The sequence below is a fragment of the Neopelma chrysocephalum genome, unplaced genomic scaffold (genome assembly GCF_003984885.1).
Source record: "Neopelma chrysocephalum unplaced genomic scaffold, ASM398488v2 Primary Assembly neopelma1_138, whole genome shotgun sequence".
Lineage (NCBI taxonomy): Eukaryota > Metazoa > Chordata > Aves > Passeriformes > Pipridae > Neopelma > Neopelma chrysocephalum.
Window position 1 is genome coordinate 1,637,764 of NW_020897800.1, and position 21,480 is coordinate 1,659,243.

Consider the following 21,480-nt stretch of genomic DNA (forward strand, 5'->3'; position numbering starts at 1 on the left):
AGGACACAGGGCTGGAGCACCAGCAACGGGAGGTGTTTGCCATCTAGTGGCTTTGACCAGCTCTGGTCTGAGCCTCTCTCTGCCTCTCCCAGGACAGCAGACCCGGGGTACAACCCTTTTTCTTGTCCTTGTCTTTTCTCAAGACCTGTTAGGAAGGTGAAGAACGGTCTGAAGAGATAAAGCCCCTGGAGCACAAGAGCTCATATTTTGCTGGAGGAAAATGGTTCGAATCATTCTCCGGGCTTCTCACAATGAAGAAATATAAGAAGTCTTTAAGCCAGGAGGGGAATCCAGTCCCCTGAAGCCTTCCCTCTTCACAGGGTACTTACAGACAGAGCCTGCACGTGAGCTGCTGCCCAGGGCTTCCCCTGGCACACCTACCCACCTCCAACAGCAGGAGGAGCCTGGATTAGAGCTGGAATTTGATCTGCTCTACTTACAGCCAAAGGGATACCAAGGCCACAGGGGAGTTCTACATGTTTCATACTGGTGTTTCATACTGGTTGAACTGGGAGGAGGGCAGGAACCCTGAGCCAGCAGAGCCATCCAGCTCTGCTGTTAAAGCAGGAGTGTAGTGATGTGTCATGGATGTGACCAGGTGAGGGCAGGGAGAGAGAGGAAGAGACTTCACCAGGTTTTATTTGAGGGCACTGCCAGTGTACAGAGAAAAGCACAAGTACAGCTGCTGTGAGCACCTGCATCTACCTCCTGGAGTCCACTGAAGGCAACCTGTCTGCAGTGGGGGTGGAATTACACCCCTTCACTGGGCCCATCCAGTGCAGGTTGGTTTTACTCCTCTCCTCTGCCTTCAGCCAAAGTCACTGCCCCCAGCACCAATGTTCCCTCCCCTTCAGAGCACACTGCTGCCAAAGAAGATTTCCATTTTCTCCCTTGCAACCTTTGTGAACTGCTGCTAGCTGGTCTATCAAAATAGTAAAAAAATTAAGATAAAGCAGTGGGGCTGCTGAATGAAGGGGCTCTGCCTCCCTCATCCCCTTGGCTGGGTATCGTTAGGAACACAGGAGTAACTCAGAGGTTATGGTAGAGAAAAAGCAGTTCCCTCATCCCCGACATGATGCAAAAGTGAGAGGTAAAAGCAGCAGAGGTTTCTTTCTGAGCCTGGCTTGGCCCTGAGTGACAGGAGGTGCTGAGGTGTGTGGTCAGTGGGCAGTGAAGATGCCGTGGAATCCATAAGGCATTTGCACCGGGACCTCTGCTCGCCCCAGCTCTCGGAAGGTCTCTGCATCCAGGACAAGCAGGAAAGCACTTTGGTTCTGCAGGAGGAGAAGAAAGGCAGAATGAATGGCCGGGCTGAACCTCATTTCACTCTGCAGCCCAAATGTCCCACCAGGCCACACAGCTCAAGCTGGCCAGGAGCACTGGCAGTCACAGGAGCCACTCAAGAAGCACTGACATTCCAAGGAACACTCCTGGGGAGCAAGGAACTATCTGCCAGGGAGCCTCCAGCTGGGTTCTGGGGTTTAAAAAGTTAACTAATGCTTTGTGACTTTGAAAAACTACCAACAGTAAGTTACCTCAGTGGGGGAGACCACAACAGACAAGATGACTCCACTGTCCTCTGCTGTGGCATTAGGCACTGGCACAAACACAGGCTCTGAGGGGTAGGATCCATCCTCCTGCCAAATCTAGCAAGCACAGGGACATATGGATGAGCTTCATTTCATTAATACTTGTCTGCTACAGTTAGCAGAGCTGCGAGTTAGAGTGCTCCCCACAAAGATACCCAGGCACACTCTGTGCTCCAAGAAACTTAAGAGTTCAACCTTTGAATTAATCCCTTGGATTGCAGCACTATGATGGTGCCATCCTCTCCTGTTGGGTAAGTGTGTCACATTCACAGGGTAGGAGAGGAAATTAGGAATCTCATCCCAGACCCGCCAGGACAAAGACCCCCAAAGCCCCCGGTAAATGACATATTTTCAAAGCCAATTCAGTAGAACTGAAAAAGGATAATCTGACTCCAATTCACCTTGAAATTCTTGGTCTCCACATCAACCTTCATCAAGGAATCTCCGACCAAATGCCCGAATCCACACCCGTAGAAGTAGCGGTACCTCCTCCCGTTGGACCGGGAGTAGTTGATGTGGGGGAACTCCAAACCCCCGACCTTTTCAAAGCCCTCAGGGTGGAGATTTTCATGTGTGCACCAGACCTAGAAGAAATATGCATTACACAGGTGTTGGTTTAGCTCTGACAGGGCAGAAGACCTGACTGGTCCCACCACCATCGTGGGGAAGAAACGTTCTGGGAACGGGGACGAAAAAAGATCTGGGAAGACAATGGCACGGGATGACAACTGGTGCAGGCAATCTCCCCACAGTTCTGTGGGTCTTCAATACACACCTTTCCATCTGCATCTTTCACAGCCCTTGCCAGGGTATAAGGCAGTGGGTTCAGGTTTTTGCCCACGGGTGTGTCTGGATCCACGTGCAGAGGGAGCACAAAGCGGCGAGGGAAAGCTCGGGGGAGCGAGGCATAAACCTGTCACAGAGACAGCAAGTCATGGGCATGGAGAGAGCAGAGACATTGAAGGCTAAATGCATTTTTGGGGAACAATTCAGAAGTTTGAGACATTCCTCCCAGCCCTAAAATCATTGTCTTCTTTCTGCTGTGTGTTTTACCCAGTTCTGGCAAGGTAAAACATCATAGAAAGAAGTTCTCTGCACCTTCCAGCATTAGAGTAGAAAACAAAAAGACAAGCAATTGAAAGGGTCAGCATTGCTTTCACAGGATTAATTAATTAATTAATACTGAGTTGGGTATGCAAATCCCTCCATTATCTTCCAAATTCAGCACTGGGACACACACTGCACTATATTTATTTGGAACACTTACATTGCTCTCCATCACTCTCTGGATAAGTCTCCTTCTCCTCCAGATGGTAAGGCAAGCAGGAGACTGCTGTACCTCAGTTCAAAGCCTGAAGTTATCCTGCAGGATTTCCCTCTTCCATTCTCAGGTACACAAGGATTCATGTTTGGAAGTCCAGGGGAAGGATGGATGTACTTGGGGAGCAAAGGGGAGAGCAAACCAGCAGCCCCCAGTGAGACAGACATCCAGGGGGTTGCACGAGAGGAATGATTCCACCATTGCCACTGAAGTTCTGTCCAAGCCAAGTTTAGAACCCATCATATTCCCATATATTAAGCCTTCTAAATAAAACAGGTGACAAGGGCCCTACTTGGGTGGTTTTCGGTTATTTCAGTCTGTAACTCACCAGTGCAACGTGAAACTTCACCTTAATCATATGTGTTAATCCTGAAACCCTGTTTTCAAAGCTTTTATGGTTCATGTAACCCCAGTAAGTCGGCTGAGGAACTCTGCCAGATAAATTATGGTTTAGTGAGCAAGCAAAAGCACTAAAGCATGGCTCAGGGGCAAGTCATGCTCAGTCATGCCTTGGGCTTCTGAGGAGCTGTGAGTTTAAGGCTCTGTTCTGAAATGACTTGCACTCCCCTGTGTGTGTGTGTGTGTACAGTTTAATGGTTATGTGCTTGTCAGTTAGAGAATGTGGGTGTTGGAAACAGGGACACCTTCAGCCAGATCCAACCCTGGCTGGTTTGTGCTCAGGGAAGGAGGGACAAAAGCTGGGATCAGTTTGCAAAGCACGAGGTCGTATTAACTTCATGTTCAAGACATGCTTGAAAAAGAAAACCAACCAAACAAAGGAAAGCAGAACGAAATGACCTGGCAGGGAGACAGCTGTAGTGTTCTCAGGTCAGATCTGACTGGGTTCTAGACAGCTCAGAACGCAGCGGGAGGAAGTTCAGACCTGCCCGGGCATGCAGGGCACGGCGGGTTTCCACCCAGCACATCTGCAGTGTGAGACACTGAGAGCACCCCTGCCTCCCCCACGTGTGACCTATGCAAAATAATGCCTCCAGCACGGCCTCAAATGGGGCTTGTGACAGAGCTGGGTAAAATAAGTAATTTATTAGAACGTGCTGTTGTGAGGTGACAACGCCGGGGCTTCCGTGGGGTTGGTGTTTCTCTGATTTTCCTAATCAATGCCACTTCTGTGAAGTAATGCCTTTAAAGAACAGGGTGCCTTCTTCCCTTTTTGAAGCCGTGCAAAAACTTGCCTTGCATAATTTCTTGGGGGAAAAATATTATTACACTGAGATGAGGAAAACGAATATGATTAAAAGCAAGGTTTTAAACCAGGAGGACGTTTGGCAGGTTCTGGGGCTCTGTGTCACACACTAGTTTGAAATGTTTCAAGGGAACACTCCATGGAGATTATCTGCTAAGAGATTTATAAAGAAGGAAACCAGCAGATCATTAGATCCCCATTTTAGTTTTTATACAGCTGTGGGTCCTTTCCCCAGGTCCCATCCTTGGCCTCGTGGTGCTCTCCATTCCAGCAGCCTGAGCCTTGCTGCAGAAAAGGAACTGGCCCAGCATCAGAGCCTGGGGAAACAGAGGCAGAGGTCTCACCTGGTCCAGAGCCTCCCCAGCCCTCCTCAGGTTCTGCAGTTTGTACATGGCCAGGCTGGTGCCATCGTCCTGGCAGCACAGATCCAGCACCACGCAGCCACAGTCCTCAAAGGCATTGATTTGGTGGAAGGTGACAAAGGGCTTCGTGTACCACTGCCCTGGCAGCACCTGCAGGGACACAGGGCAGGCTCAGGCTCCTCTCTAAAGCTCCCAGCCACCCCTCAAAGGCTTTCACACTCTCATTTCATCCCCCATGCCTTGGGATCTGCCTCGTGTTGCTACAGAATGGCTGCTTTAAGACAGTAACTAGGCAAAAACAGATGAAGAAAAGCCAAAATCAGGCCAGGCCAGGCCCCTTGATGTCCTGACTCCCTCCCTAGAGCATCTGTCCCAGGCTGGGACTGACCTTTTATACCCCTGCATTTGAGTCTCATGAGCCCCAAGCTGCTTATTTCTGCCTGTTCTTTTAGGGCTGGCAAAGAAATGAATCAACAGAGAGGGATCTGCAGGAAGTAATCCCATTTCTAATGAATTTACACCCATGCTTTAAAGCCTGTATTGCAGTACCTCCTGGACTGATTCATCCAGCTCCCTGTGGCTGCTGCCAGGCACTCTCCTCTTGGGATCTAAGGTTCCAGAGCAGCTGCTGCAGAGGCCAGAGATGCACCTACCTCCCCAGTGTGCTTGTTCACCACGTGGAAGTAGGTGTTGTACTGAGGCTCCCAGCTTATCCCATCACAAATGGTTTTGCCACAGAGCTTGGAAGTGACAATCTGGAACAGGTTCAGCTTGAGGGGTTGCTCAATGAAAATGATGTAGTTTTCAGTCATTCCTGAAAAGAGAAAGGAAGGAGAAATCCAGGTATGAGATGGGAAAACACCCCAGGGGCAGAGGGCAGTGGGCAGCCCTTTCTGCCTCCCAGCAGCCCAAACCCCCAGAGTCTGAGATGGAAAGGTTTCTCACCAAAGCTGTGATAGTAGGATGGTTTTGCCCTGTCCATGGGAGGGATGGAGCACAGCACTTTTGCTCCCTCCAACGTGTCAGTGCAGCTTGAGCTCTGTGGAGGGACCCGGATGATGTTATAGCTGGACCCTGGAGGGGACAAAGGGTGTTCAGCACCACTGAGACTGTTCACAGGCAGAAAACCAAAGTCAGGCTCTGTCCTTCCCATTTCCCAAGAGCACTGGAAACCACAGTCATAGTTTCACTGAGTAGAAAAATCAACAGCCTGTCATCAAGTCAATAAAACAATCTACAGAGGATTATTTAGCAAAACAAAACAAAAGACTGAAAAAAGAAGGATCTTCTCAGGCTGGTAGAGTGCCAGCTCATTTTACTGTCTGCAGTGCATTCCTTAGGTTATCCCATAATAGCAGGATCAAGAACAAAACCAAGTTCATAGCTTGGGTATCACAGGAAATGAAAACTCTGAGCCTTGGTGATGCTCAGTTAATAAATCTGAGCACGTGGGCAGGAAAGAATGGCATGTTTGAATAATCTAGAGTTTGGTCTCTCCAGCTGAAAAAAAAGCATGTGCTACAAAGCTGGAGATTGCTCAGGGCAAAAGGAAATGAAAGCAGCATGAATGAAAAATGATCAAAACTGGGAAACTGTGGAGTGAACTGAAACCAGCCTGAGGAATCACAATAAAGGGCAGTGGCTGTTTTCAGAGACCTCAGGCACCTGCAAAAGCAGGATTTCACATCACCAGCAGTGAATGCCAGCCCTGGGCAGCCACGGCAATGGAATTAGGTCCCAACTAGATGCTCATTGTTTTGAGAAGAAGAGAAATATCCCATAAAATTCAGCTTTGCTGTAGTGTAGCCAGGTGACTAATAAATTCCACCTTCTCTCCTGCATGAACCTGTGTGGTGCTCATCAAAAGCCAGTCACTGTAAGTGAAGATGGGACTCAAAAAATCATTCTCCCTTTTCCCAGCAAAGCTCAGGAGAGGAGAACCTGTTGGATATTCACAGGCCAAAGTCAGATGGAGCTGAAACTAAATGCTGAGAGAGGCCACTGTTGTGGGACTGACTGGCACTGCAAAACAGAACCCACCTGGCTCCTCACCCCTTTGACCCAAAGAGAAACAGCAACTTCAGGGCCTCTTCAGATGTTTCTTCCACAACTGCTCCTTGGAACAGCACCAAGGAGTGTCCTGTGCCCCCTGCCCCCCAGGCAGGCCCAGCTTACCATGTTTCCCATAGGAATTGCCCATGTTGTAGGTTGTCCCATCAGACTCGTAGTGAGGATGAGCAGTGGCCCCATTCACTGCAATGAACTGGCTCCAGTCCACCTGCAAATGCCAAGGATTTTCAGTCAGTGCAGAACTCCCCTGCTGCTCTGGAGAGAGCCACAGGCTTCCATGGAAGCCTGAGGAAGAAAAGCAGACTTTATTCATTGCTAATAATGTGGGAGTTGGACTTAACTCTTCAATTTGCCTGTAGCCTTCCTGAAATCCTTGAAAATTAATGATATTTCTCTCTGTGTTAGTCCTGCCAGCACAAGCCATTCCTTGGGAGACACGAACATTCCAACTGGCACAAGTGACACAGTGGGAATGTTCCCATGTAAGCAGTTTAGCTGGGAGCCCATGCAATAAGCACAGACAGACATGTGTGAAGAGACAGTCACTGCCCCAAAGAATCACCAAGTTTTCTAACACCAGAAGCTTAGAAAACCAGGTCCCATCTCAGATTGGAGAGTTTAGATGTGAAATCATCCCTTCCATTTCTTCACTTAGCCCAAAAATAACAGTCTGCATTTAAAAAAAGCAGCTAAAGGGGATTTTTTTTTTCTTTAATGGCAAGATGGCTCAACAGAGCTGAACACTCAACCTAAAAATCCCCACGTGTCTTCCCATCACTGCACTCTGGTTTACAAACCAGATCAAACCAATCACCCAACTCTTCATTTCAGTGTGTAAACTGAGTTTCCTCATGACTCACTGCTGATCCTGGAGGAAGAGAGGGACTCCTGGAATGCTTCCCTCAGGACCTGAGGGTGCACTGAGCATTTTGTGGTATTGAGCAGTCCGTGGTTAACACACAGGCACAGGAGTTAATCCTGATTTAGGAAGGCAGAATCCTTCTCACAATTAAACACCCAAATCCCCTCTAAGGGTGCAGCCAGGGGGACACAGAGCTTATGCTGCCAAATGCAGCCACAGTCCTGGGAGATGATGCTCAGGACACGGGGAAAAGCTGCTCTGACTTTCTGTTCATTTGCTATCAGGGGAGAAAATAAAGGGGCAGCTGAACTTTGAGTTGACTTTACATTGAATTAACTCATTTGCAAGAGGGTTTTAGCCCAGACCTTGAAGGGCAGTTCTGCAGTGTTTAAACAGACGTGAAAGGCAGAAAAAGGGAAGGGAGATGAAGTGACAGGGAGGAGTGCAGGTCTGAGATCAGTGATGACCTTTTTCCTGGGTGCACTTTTCACACACTGGTGGGTGCAGACAAGCCCAGACATGCAGTGAGAGCACAGGAAGAGTGGAGCTGTGCCCAGACCTGCATCTGTGTCTCCCCTTCCTTGCCACAGTGGGCAGTGACTGCATCTCAGCCACGAGAGCTGCCTGCCTGCTGAGCAGATTTTTCAGGGCCTCAGGCACGAAGAGATGCTCATGGCTGTGGCCCAGACAAAATCTTTTGGAATCTAAGCTGCTCTTAGAAGCAGCAGATTCTGTCCCACCAGCTAAGGGTTCTGTGCCACAGTCCCCTCATCCCACCTGCCCACACCTTTTCCTTCGTTTCAAGCGTTTCTGGGTCCACCTTGTACATGAAGATGTTCTCACTGCTGATGTAATAATCTCCTTTATACAGCACGTAGTTCACATTGGCATTGTCACTGGGTCCTGAAACAGAATCCTGGGGTTGGGCACAGCTCTGCTCGAGCTCATGTCACATTATCTCAAGTTACACATGTTTAAACAATAAACCCATTTGCAATGACATTAATTCCTCTGTGGCTGATTAGAAATACCTCACTAATCTACAAAGGCACTCAGGGAACTGTCTGTGCAGGTGAACTCGGGTTAAAGGGACAAGGAGTAGTCCTCACAGAAATCACTGCAGTGAAGCCAAGGTGATCTTCCTATTTCTCTATGCCCTTAGCTCCTGACCTCTTATTTGTTCATATTCTTATTTCTCCCTCCCCAGCCAAAGTCCCCTCCTCTAAAAGCCACATGAAGAGTGCCACGTTTGATTTATAGCACTGGAAACAAGAGGCAGGACTTGAAGCTACAACCTGGGCTGAGGGGAAGGCAGGGATGCTCTTTGTGTGGGACAAGGAAAGCTTCTGCTTCCCTATTCCCTTTCTTTCTAAAACTGAGTCAGGGAGATGCCTTTTGAGAGCTACAGACACACAGAGCCACCAGAGCTGCTCCTGCTGCTCCAAGGGGAGATGGGATTCACTACCAGGGGGCTGGGAAGAGCTGAGGGAAAAGCTGTTCCCACAGCTGAATGCTGTGTGTGTGCTGAACACACAGCCTGAGGCTGGGAGAGGAAAAACCCAGAGGACAGCTCTTCTTGGAGTGAGGAATTCCCTCTAAGTGTGTGAAGAGTCCAACAGGCAAGGAGGGGGGTGGGAACAACCTGCTGGAGCTTGGAAAAGGAAAGGGGGATGTAGATAGTTCTGAAATGTACTGAGAGAGCTGGGCTGGGGAGCTGGGGAGCTTCACTCGAGAACAGATGATATGTCAGGATGGGGTCCATCTCCTCAGGGAAGGTAAGAAGCAGAAAATGGTCACACCATGAGCAAAAAGCTGCAAACTTCAGGTCCATTCTGGTTTTAGTGGGAAGTCCTCTGCTCCATTAAGCCAATTTCTTCCCTGACACACATAGGATCCTACAGGCAATGGAACTTCCTCTCCTGTGCAATACCACCTCTCACCCTACTCATATAATCTGCACCTTAGTCTAGGAAGGGGAGGATTAGCCCACTTACCCTACGAGCTTAGCAAGGCAAAGCGTTTTAAGGGCAAAGCTGTGTCCCAGGTAGAGCACCAGGTTGTAATGCTCATTACCAGCACTGCACAGGCTGTTCTTTGGAAGCAGATTTCTGCTGGAAACTCGCAACAAACTGGAAGCAGGTGACCCGAGGTGGCACACTGAACTGAACGTGCCTCTGCCAGCCCAGCCTGACACCCACTTCCATCATTTTTGCTGTCGTTATTCCCATGGGGGCACACGCTGAGGAAAACCACGGGCTCACAATAAGCCCACCAAGCTTCCTCACTCCTCCCTTCACAAACAACCACAGGCTCCCCCAGATAATTTCTTTTTTTAGAGACCCCCTTACGTGGCATCTCGAAGCGTGACATGAAGCGCCCGAAGAGGCTCTTGCAGGGGTCTGGCATTGCCAAGGTCCCGAATTCCGAGAGCACGATGCGGTTGTGCTGCCTGTTGGTCAGGTAGGAATTGCTCTGCAGGAATCTGCTCCTGTAGGACACCCTGCCATCCCTCAGCTGGAACTGGTGCAGCAGAGCCATGCCATCAAACCAGTGGTTAAAGCTTCCAGAAGTTACGAGCGATGGATAAAAAAAGAGATAAGTGAGATAACGAAGAGGTTTTAAAGAGGGATAAGAGATAAGAAAACAGAGAGAAACAAATATTAAAAAGAGATCAAAAAGAGATAAAAATATGTATTTAGAGGTTATTAGCAATTAGAGGTTAATAAGAGATAAGAGGTGAGTAAGAAGTCAGTAAGACCACTGGAATTAGGCACTACATGAAGTTCTGATCTACTGTTCCCTCTTGCCTTTAGGCTTTTATTATTTGTAAAAGGTAATGCCCAGATCCCATGAACACTGAACCAGGTGCAGCTTTGTTTGGGAAAACATTTGAACTGAGTGAAACAAAACAAGTGTATTTGCAGCTGTGGGAGGTGAAGTCTGAAATTGGTTTGTGTATGTTTGGGGGGAAATACTCTGTACTGGCAAAGCAATCACCCTGCAAAGACTCCTGCACAGGGAAGAGAATGTCCAATAGAAATTCCTGCTGAAAGCCCAACAGCACAAGGAGAAGCCTTTAGCTCTCAGCTGGCAGTTCCCAAATGAGGGAGCTCCTGTTCTCAAAAGAATGAGATAAGTATTTCTTCCTCCCCTTGCTGAAAAAGAAATGTCAAGGTGCTCCAAATAGTGGTGAGACATTCTGGGATCCCCTTTAGGTTCAGGCAGAGCTCAGGCCAGAACAATTTCACAGACTCACTCGAAGGAGACTCACCTGTCATTGCCAAACTCGAACTTCCCAGGGCCAGTTCTCAGGAGATTGCCACTGATCCATTTGGGAATGTGCCCTTTGACCTTGGCTGGGATGGGCTCAGGGGTCTCCTCCATGCTCTGCACTAAGGGGGAGATGCATTGCAGCCCCCTGGGTCTGTGGCAGAGGATTTGCTCTTTGGGTGGGCTGGGAAGGTAATTCTTGAAACCTGCAACAAAAACAAAACTAAAGAAATTAGGATTTTCCCTGTAATAAGGTGACAATTGCTAGAGGTTGAGTTTGGAACAGCATTCAGCAGCCAGGCTGGAGTGGATGCTCAGGGTGAAGCTGTGTTCCCACAATAACCCCACACATCCTCAGGGAGCTCAAAATCCAGTGGATTTAACTCTACTGTAGTTAACCCATGAGAGAGACACCAAAGGAGGTAATAAAATATACAATGATAACTTTTAACTGCAGAAACTTCTATTTGCAATTGATTTCGTAAATAACTGAAAGAAAAGGGGGGGAAAAAAAAGGAAAAAAGAAAAATAACTGCAATCCCCCCCAAAAATGGCAATCAGGAAGAACACAAATGCAACTGAGCTGAAGGACATTTACAGGACAGGACAAAAGATTTGGTTTGGCAAGTAAATAAGCAGTAGCAGAAAGGGATAATTTCTGATGGAGCCTCTTGTTTGACTGCAATAACCCCCTGGTTGGTCACAGTTCCAGGACAAAAGCACCAGGAAAGCATGAACTGATTGGAATGCTGTGAACTCACAGTGATGTCAGTCATTGGCTCCAACGGCCTGGTTTGCAAAGCCTCATCAACACAAGGATTGTTTGAGCAATCCATTTAGCTGCAGAGGTGGATTTACCTGTTGCCTTTCCTGCCAAGGCTCCCTGTCCACAGGGCACTGGAGCTGCTTTGCCTCTGTCCCTAAGACCACTGAACTAACCTTGAACTGAGCTCTAAGTGGAATCCTGACCAAAAGGACAGCGTGGCACAGAAATCCAAGCCTGAGCAGCTCTGGTACAGACAACTCCACACACTGCAGGAATTCCAGACCATTTACTGAACTTGCAACAGCAATTAGTTCTGGTTTTACCAGCCACCTTCACCACTGCTGCTTCCAGCCTCCACTCCTCAGCCCAGGTGACTAAGAGGAGCCCTGCCCAATTTACCTGTCAGCCTCTGAAACTGGAAGGAATAAGGGGGTGTTCCTGCAAAGGCTGTAGCACAAAGTTGGAAGCAAAAGGAAAATGCCCAAGGGTGGCAAAAGGTCAGTGCCCAAGGAGGGGCAAAAAGCCAGATAGGGGATCTGCCAAAAAGGGTGACAGTTCTTGTATTCCTCCAGATGGCTCAAGATTTAAGAATAATTAACAAAATAGTTAAGCCCAGACACCCAACAGCTCCTGGTCCTCATACTTTTCTGAATCAAATTCCCTCTTCTCACTGTTCTTATTCTGTACCACACTGAAAGGATGCATTTTGGAGTTGTCCAATTACCGATGGTAGAAAACCATCCTCTGCCTTTGAGTGGGAACAAGAAGGAGGGAAAGCAATTAAGCAACAACTTCCTTGGACTGTTGCCACAGGGATACACTGAATCCCTTGTTTGATTTGGACAAACCTCACAAAAACCTTTAAATGAGTTCTCATTACCTCCACAAGGTTGTTTCAGGATGTGGATGATTAATTTATCTCAGGGAAGGACAGAGAACCAGTAGAAGACTCCACTGAGAACTTTTTAGCCAAAAAAGGATTGAGAGTCTCTAAAAACAAAGCTCAAATGGTAGAGACTGAAGTTAAGTATTTAGGACATATTTTTAAAGCATGGGTCATGATGTATAAATCCAGAAAGGGTTAAGGGAATCTTGGAAATTCCTCTACCAAAAATGAAGAAAGAATTACATCAATTTTTAGGATTAGTAGGATTTTGTAGGGCTCGGATAGAGGATTTTCCAACAATATCCAGACAATTGCATGATTTATTGACTCGGGGAAATCCAGAAGTAATTATTTGGATGCCTGAAGGGAAAAGGAGTTTTCAGAAACTAAAAGAGTAAATTAATTCAAAACAAATAAACCAAAAAATTGCCCTAGACTTGGCTTTTACTCACAGCTTTAGCAAGGATAAGAGCCAAACCCCAAGAGTCTTCACTTGTCTCCATATGAAATAACATTTGGAATCCCCTGTCTGGTTAGTTTGCAAAAGGAGACACCACACAGAGATAAGAATCTCTAAAGCCCCAGAAGTCTGGGTTTCCCAGCTAGAGGAGAAAGAAGGAAAACCTGAAGTTATGCTACGTAGAAATCGGGCCCCAAACTTCTGCTAAACTTCTGCTCAGATGATCCTCCCAATTTCCAGTGACCAACAAACAGTCAAATGGAGATGATGAAACTTTTGATCCTGTTTCTTTGTTGTCACCCGTGTAGCAGTCAGGAAGAAGGCAAGATATTTTTGGCATTAGGAGAAGAAGCTGCAAAGGTTTTTAACCTGGTCTAGGGAGGGTCAAGAGGCTCAGAGAGCTGGCCCTGGGTGGCTGAGCCAGCACAGCCAAAAGGGTGGCTCAGTAATCCTGGGGAAGTTCCTCACGGCACAGGATATTGGGAAGAAGAAAACAGCCCTTGGAATTACATCTCTCCCTTTTATTCCAATAAAAGCTTATTTTTTTTAGTTAGCTCCTCTGTCTCCTGGCTTTTTGTGCAGCTCTCAGCACCTGGATTTTTGGAATGAAACTATTTGCTCCCATCTACATCTTGCTGTTTCAGACAGAATATCTGCAAAAGAGCCCAGCTGGCACACAGCATTTTTCTGAGCTTGCTTCTTTAGAACAGCCACGAACAGGGTGGGGGTCAGGCCTGCAGGAAGGCAAACTGCCAGATTCCTTCCAGGTATTTCTTCAATTTGCCAATACCCAAATCCTTCTTTAGCTCTCTAATACGATAATAATATAATTATTGTAAGAGGTAATTAAGATTTTTAAAAAAGAGATAAGAAAAGAGATAAGAAAACAGATGGAAAAAGATTAAAAATCTAAGAATTCAGTCTGTGTAGCTAAAGCAATTAACCTCCAACCTCTTCCATCCTCCCCCTCGTGGAATTCAATTAAGCTCTGATTAAATCCTTTATCAAGCACTCAATCTGATCCCAACACTGGTGCCACAGAATATTTTCTTGTACAGAAGTAGAAGATTTTCATGTCAACCCACCCCTGGCAGGTTCAGTGACTGCCATCAGAGTTTGCAGAAATGCAGCCTCAGTTTTTGCTGAGCTGCAGCTTGCAAAGATGCCAAATATGCATTTAAAAATGAGAGCAACATGTCCCTAAAGAGACATTTTGCATCCAAGCAGGAACAAAGATGGCATGACTGAGGACGGCACTACATCAAAAGATACACTGTAAATGGGAATTTTGGAAAGGTGCTTCACAGAAGAGCCTGACCAGGACTGGAAAAAAGACCCCCTGAGTCATCCCCTCCCAGCTGCTGTCCCACAAATTCATATATATGAACTCTATCTTAAGAATGACTGTGTTTTCTGGCACTTATCCCCTCTTTGGATAACTGCTCATTGTCCAGCTGATTAGAAAAATGCTTTCAATTTACAGAAGGACTTTATTCATGGGACAGTTTATCCCCCTCGTTTTTCTGGCAGAGCTTTGGTGGTTTGTGTTTGCCACGGGTTGTATTTAGAGTGAAGAAAAGTATCACTTCCTAACCTAAATAAGCCAAGGTTTTTGTTTTCCTTGTCCTGTGATAACCATTCATGTGCTCATCTTCTTGAAACCTGCTCTAGTAAGAATTCATCTTAGAATTCATTCCAAGACAATGTCTACAAAAGAATGGACTATATACAAGAATATGGAAGTGAACACCCCGTCCTATCAGACCAGAGAGAGAGAAAGAAGCACAGCAAGAAAATGGATTATTTTTCCTTCTGGAAACCACTCAAACGAACTCCAGACCCTGAGAGAATTGCATGCAAGTTGTAATCAAATCATGACATCCAGATGAGGCAATACACAAGTTTTCAGAAACATGACAAGTTATCACAGGATAATTCTGAAGAGCCAGGAGGAAGGGAGGGTGCAAGGATTTAAAAAAAATTAATCCTGCACTTCTGATTAAAAAAAATTAATCTGAATAATAAACCTAAAATCTATTTCATTTCATTGCACCCCATCTGGATGCACTGAGCATGGAACAGAACAAAAATGATTGTGCACAGAACACAAATAATTCCTATTTTAACGTAATTTTCCTGAACAATTGCAAAAAAGGTGTATCACCTTCAGTCATAAATCATAATTGACTGTAACCTCCAGCTACCCAAGAAAGGATCAATCTCTGCAAAAGACAGAAGACAGACTCGTTTGCAATGTTACACAACATGTAATTAAAACTATCTATGGCTTCCATTCTGGCTGCACTTCAAGCTGGCAGAACTTTAATACACAATAAAAGCTCTACAGTCGCAATGGGGCTCACTGAACACAACAAGTGAAAATCAGCACAGTATTACAACCTGCCCTCTCAGAAATCTCATTTCTTGACTACGGTTTCCATCCTACCGCCAGCATTTAAAAATACCTCAAGCATTTAAAAATAAACTTTAAAACTAAAAATCAGCACAATATCACGACCTGCCCTCTCAGAAATCTCATTTTTTTTTAACTGCAGTCTTCATCCTACCTTAATGGTTTAAAAATAAGCTTAAAGCTAAACTTCCTTTGGCACAGCAGAGCAGAGGCAGTGCCAAAGACGGACCTGTACATTTTCCTCAATTCTTTTCTAAACATTGCGAGCAATTATTCCAGAGTTATCCTAACCTGGCAGTTCTTCGGGTGCTGTTTCTGTTCCCAGCAAACTGACATCCCAACACTGAGTTACATCCAGAAAAAGTGGGATGAAGGACGAGGCTCTTGAAAAAGTTCCTCTAGAGAAGAAACCACCCCAGATCAGACATTAAATTGCACTTAAACAAAAGTGGGCAAATCAGAAAATCTCTCCTGGTGGATGGAGGAAACACGGAAGCCATTTGCTGACTGGAAAATTGGAATCATGTCGCAGGGAGCAAATCCACCTGGATTTTAACCTACAGATTCAACTCCAGGGCACAGGGACACCTCCATTTTGTCTCCACCTGCAACTGCACAGTTTAATTGCTCAGCCTTTCCAACTCCATATTCTGTGATTCTGGGCATTAAGTCTGGTAAATACAGTGCTCAGGGTATTCTTCAAGCAGGGAGGGTGAAGCAAAAAAATTCTTCTTTCCCCGAGAATCATTTTCATTCGGGAGAATCCTCTGGCACAAGCCACGACTGGCATTATATTCCCTGTAAAACACAGGCTGGCACAGCACGGGAAGCAAAAGGATTTTCCCCATCGACCCAGCCCGAAGTGAAGTTGCTGTGCCTTGCAGGCTCCAACCCTCCCTCTCTGCCTTTCCCCAGCTCAGCTGAGTGTCCCACGCTGGTTTCTGCACTGGAGGGGTTGCACTTGCCTGGTGGGCGCCGGGAGGTCCCCGTGCTGGGCTCCTTGTCCTGTCTGGCTGCTCGGTTTCCCATGGTCAGGGGCTCAGCCACCCACTGCCTCGCTACCAGCCAAGGAAGCAGAGAAGAACACAAAACAAGTGACAGGAAACACAGGGGAAAAGAAATGGAGGAAAGGAGCAGGGAAAGGCCTGGCCAAGGGAGGAGAGCGTCAGTGCACGCTCCTGAACATGAAATACCTGCTCATTTCCCAAAGGCACCAATAGAAATGGATCTTACACTCTGGGGTGTTCTGGTGGCACAACGAGGCAGATTGGAGAACTTTTCAGATCTTTGGATACACCAGGAGCAACGCTTTGAATTTAAAGGGCAGGAAAACACCACCACCACCACCACCTAACCCCAGAAATTTTGGTGAATTAAGTTGCGATCTTTACTGGTTCCTATTTTCTGGAAGCAGGTCTCGGACCAAAACAAAACAAAACGAAGCAAAAACAAAACAAAAACACCAAAGAAAAACCCCAAACCAAACCGACAAAACCCAAAACAAACGAAATCAACGAAAAAAAAAACCCAAACAAAACCAACTCAGGCAGTGCAGTGATAACACAAATTGCCGGGTTTGGTTGTGATGCAAGATCCCTTGGGGTAGTTTCCAACTTGTAGGTTCAGGTGGAAGCTCCACCAATGGTCCTGCTCCAAACCACCCCCTCGCAGCCCACTTAGAGCTGCCTCCCGTGCGCAGGGAATCTGCTGTGCACTGCTCTTCCAGCTCGAAACCATCCGTGCCCGCTGTAATCCTCGCCCCTCCGTTTATCTATTCAATAAATGACAGAGAATTTCTAGCATCTAACAAAGCCCTTCAGGTCGCTCAGCTCCGAATTTCTGATGGATGGAGGTGAGATCGCTCCACCGACCCTTGCCAGCAGCAGCAGCAGCAGCAGCAGCAGCAGGAGCAGCAACCCTCCTCCCAACGCGACAGCACAGAAGGGTTCGGTTGTTTATGCGTTTTTTACCTGGGATGAATTGCATCAAACAGCAGAGGAAATACTGCAAATGCGCAAGCAGGAGGCTGACGGCGGGCAAAAGGATTTGGGCTAACATATTCCGGCGGGCAGAAGGCATCGGCTCGGAGGTGGTGGAGCGGAGGTAGCGGTGCCAGGGCGGTGAGCGGGAGCAGAGATGTGTCGGGAGATGAGAGAGAGCTGCCTGACATCATCCTTTCACAATAAGAGCCGGGGCGCTGTGTCCCGGCAGGGCTGCCAAGGATTCCTTGATCCATCCAGCTGCCCACGCTCCGCTCCGCGGCTCCGGCCGGGCCGGGACCTGCCGCCGGTCCTGGATGCCGCCCCGGCCCCCGATGGCGGCCGCACCTGGGCCAGGTGAGCTCGGAGCTGGCGGGGCGGTGCCGCCGGTGGGAAAACGCTCTAGCGCTACGTGCCTTTTGTACCTGGGGAGCGGGAAGAGAAAGGGGAGATGTAGCAACGGATCAGCGCAGCCGGGATTTAAGGCGGTTCTTTCGAGGGTTCCCGTCGCCTTGTCTTCTTGTTCGCGCGTAAAAAAACACCCGTCTTGTTTTGCTGCGAGACCCGAGTGAGCATTTTGCAGCTCAGTGAATCTCGAGGCTTTAGGAATGTTGGCTGCCACGCCAGATTAGCCCGTCGAATCCGACGGGGAAGGACCGGGCTGTGCCCTGCTGTTCCGAGCTAAGCCGGACCTAGGACAGAGCCTTCCTCCGGGATGCGGGGAGGAAGCTGCCAGCGCTCTGCAAATGCGCCGAGATGAAACCTTTGTTTCGCGGCATTAAGCAGCTCTTTAAAGCTGCCCTGTGCCCTGACAGGGAGCAGAGCAGCACGCACAGCACTCCAAGGACCCCACTGCACAGACAGATTAATACTCATCCTAAATCTTCTGCTGCAAAATAAGCTCATTTCTTCCTGTCCTTTCTGCGAGATCCAGGGAACACCTGGCAGCACCGGGTGCTTTTTGTACCCCCTCTCTGACCGTGCCCTCCCCTGAGCTGTGCTTTCCTAAACAAACCCAACTGCTTCAGCCTTTCCTCACCAGTCACTTTCCTTCACTTTTTATTACTTTTGACTCCCACTTTCTTTTAAGTAAGACCAAACTACCGCAGAGAGAAGGAGAACGACTATGTTTCCTTGTCTTACTTGCTGTGCTGTACCAAACACATTTCAGTATTTCACCACACAACACCACCAAACAAACTCTAGCTATTGTTCTGGTTTGTAAGAAACATGGATGACACCCCTTGTCCTTTTTAAATTTTATTTAGATTTCAGCTCAACCCTTTGTCTTATTGAGATTACAATGAATTTTTCAATGACTTCTCCTAGTTTGCCACTATTTGAAAAATTAACTGTATTCTCTAATGTCCTTCTTCTAAACCATTCAGGTTAATGTGGAATAAGCAAGGCTGGAAGCAGATCTCTATAGGATAAGCTGACCTATCAGAAAAAAAATGAGTATTCACTGACTTTTTAAGTAGCCCTACTCCTGACTGCTCTGATTTTATATAATATCATACAGAATGGTGCCAATTGCTTTACACCAAGCTACGCCCATCTGTTATTTTTCCACAGTAAGTCAGCTTTCTGCTCAAGGATTTTTTTTTTTAATTTATTGTTCCCCAAGTCATAGTTCAGAAGCTTCCTTCAGCCCCTCTCCAGGCTGGGAGTTGCACTGACTGTATTTTCTGGCTGTTCTCCCACAATGATGCAAAACGATGCCCTCTGGCTCTGCTCTCTTCCAGTGCCACCCCAGTCAGCAGGGGTTCCAAGCCAATTCAAAGATCCTGTGATTAGCAAACCTGCATTCTGATTAGTTCTACACGAGGCTTAAACACATCTATGACCTGCTCTTTTTCTATTCTGACCCCCCATTCCTACCCCTGTGCTAAAAGGCAGTCTCATTTTCAGTAAACAGTCACAACCAGCCTTTTCTCAGGGAAGAATTCTTGTTGCTATCTAAACTCTCTCTGCATTATCTGTTATTTCCCATTTTCAGCTTTTAAATAGAAGAGCAATCAGAAGAACCAAGTTTTTAATCACTTACATTTTCCAGCCTGTGGAGGTATTCACAGCAAGCTCAGAACTGCAAAAGACTCAGTGCCAAAATCCCCCTGACTTCAAGAGGGTCGGGACTTTGTCTAGGCTGTTTCCAGGTTTAAAAAAAAATCCATTTATATTGGGTTACTGATCTGTAATCTTAGACGTTCGTGTTAATTTACAGGCACTGGAGCTTAAACAAGGAGGGGAGAAGCTTAAAGAAAACGTAGTTACCAGCTGAGCTTCGCTGATCAGATTTTGCAGCTTTAAAGCCAATTAATTTTCTGTCCAAACCTCCTTCAGTAAAACGGGAAAGCGGATAGTGGTGGGATGGGTGCCAGTGGGGCTTCACGTGGAGCTCCCTCCTCGGGGACAGGATGAATGAGCTTTTAGTGTCATAGCAGAAAGGAGAGAGACAACTTGCTTTGTTTCTCCCAATAAACACCAAAATATGTAAGAGGAGGCAGAAGCGTCATTAGTGCGGTAGGTGAATTGTAGACAAGTAGGAAAACAGCAAAAAGCTATTTTCTAATGCTTAGAAGCAAAACAGTGTACTGTTTTGTAAATGAGTACTCCCAAATATTAGATATTGAGTGGAACACTGAAGGGCAGCCAACAGAAAAACACTCTCTATTTTTGGCCCGCACAATAATTAAGGAAAGCTCCCTTTAATCAGGAAGGGATTAATGTATGATTGATCAATTGCCATTGGTGACATGTTAATTAACTTCAGAAGAGGAGAGGCTGGTTTATTTTCAATGGATGTTTTAAGTTTTCCATTTCAAGCCAAAACGTTAGAAAAACTCCCTATTTAATTCATTTTACTTGGTTTACTTATACACATATCCTCACATATATTCATGCGGCAAAATCAGAGGTTTTGTTGCTGTTGGCAATTTTAAAACTTTAATAAGCACAACCACACTGTTCATATGCTCACCTAGGTTACTGTGGCCATACTTCCTGAATTTACTTTCAATACCTCTTCAAATTCCCCTTACTACTTCTTATATTCCATGTTATTATATTATAACATTAAATGACAACCAATTGTTTAAGAAATCACTGTAGAAAAACAAGAGTCATCATCCAGAGAGTTATGGCTTGGATTTAACTGCACTTTTATGCCAGACTAAGCAGTTCTTAATTGTCCTAAGAAGTGGAGCTTTACTAATTTTTATTGGATTTTATGAATTTTTTTTATAAATAGAGCAAATTGCTGCAACAGTAACACTTGATCCCTTGAGGGAGGAAATTTATAGAAGTATTGGATCACATAATCTAAGTTCTGTTTCTTAGTAATACTTGGACATATTTGCCACAGAAACTAAATCCAGGTAATCTAAAAAGGCTGCATAATTTTCCCAAGCACAAGCAGATAAAAATGCAAGTAACAGGCAGACATTTGTCAGTAATGAAACTTGTGTAGTTTTTCTTTAAAGGCTTGGATAAGTAACTGTGGGTAAATGTCTAAATTCAGACACTTTAGAGATGTCAATTTAAAACTCTGGGGTTTGTCATTGCTGTAGATGAGCGTAGATTTTAGAAGCCCTTAGCACAATATACTAGAAAGTTTCACTTCCCAAATCATCTTCTCTTTTTCCTCCCACATTTTTCTGTTTAAACAGCACTACCAAGAGCGACTACAAGGTGAGATTACTAGGAAAAAGAAAAAAAACTAGGAGACTGGTAAATATGATGCAGCCCATTGGCCAGACTTTTGAAGGTCTTAAAGATGCAGATAGGCACCTTACGGGATTTTTCAAAATTCCTAAGCATGTAAGACGCTTACACCATGATTAGGCACTTTGAAAATCCTGCTCAGGACATATCTTGTATCTTTAGGTATCTAAATCTCACCCTCCATGTCCAGTTCCTCTCATGATTTGTTCTAAATCGTGTCACTTTTGACATGTAGCACGTTTGCTTGTGACTTTTAGTTCATAAAAGGGGGGGAAGGAGGATGGATTAAGTCTGAAATGATTTTAAGAGAAAATTAATACTCAGTCCTGTATATGTATATATGTAAATATATCTTATTCTAGCACCAGGACTTTCTGGCACTTTTCTTTATTAAATAAGCCTCATAATTTGTACATGATTCTCTATACATTCTGTGTTTCATCTTTTTTAACAGAGTTTAGTGACAAGAGAGGAAAACTGCTCGAAAAAAACTCCATGAACATCCTTAAATAAAGTGAATATACAGCAAACAATACTCATGTATCCAAAATAAAAGAGCATTTTAGACCACGTTA

The 21,480-nt window shown here is 46.0% G+C and overlaps 1 protein-coding gene across 5 annotated transcripts; it reads right to left on the minus strand.

The window, feature by feature from the left end:
* Positions 1 to 621: 621 nt before the first annotated feature.
* On the minus strand, positions 622 to 17,474 carry BCO2 (beta-carotene oxygenase 2). 5 transcript variants are annotated; one of them, XM_027699405.1, is made up of 13 exons: positions 17,174 to 17,474; positions 16,169 to 16,261; positions 10,680 to 10,884; positions 9,757 to 9,968; positions 8,196 to 8,311; positions 6,652 to 6,754; positions 5,422 to 5,550; positions 5,130 to 5,290; positions 4,459 to 4,626; positions 2,365 to 2,502; positions 1,991 to 2,173; positions 1,536 to 1,646; positions 622 to 1,274 (listed from the first exon to the last, which is right to left on the minus strand). In XM_027699405.1, the coding sequence occupies exons 1-13, from the start codon at positions 17,280 to 17,282 to the stop codon at positions 1,161 to 1,163; spliced, it is 1,842 nt and encodes a 613-aa protein (XP_027555206.1). In that variant the 5' UTR covers positions 17,283 to 17,474; the 3' UTR covers positions 622 to 1,160. The 5 variants fall into 5 exon arrangements, with proteins under 5 accessions (XP_027555206.1, XP_027555209.1, XP_027555207.1 ...); XM_027699408.1 differs by lacking the exon at positions 17,174 to 17,474 and adding an exon at positions 17,075 to 17,090; XM_027699406.1 differs by lacking the exon at positions 17,174 to 17,474 and adding an exon at positions 16,880 to 17,075.
* Positions 17,475 to 21,480: the final 4,006 nt, after the last annotated feature.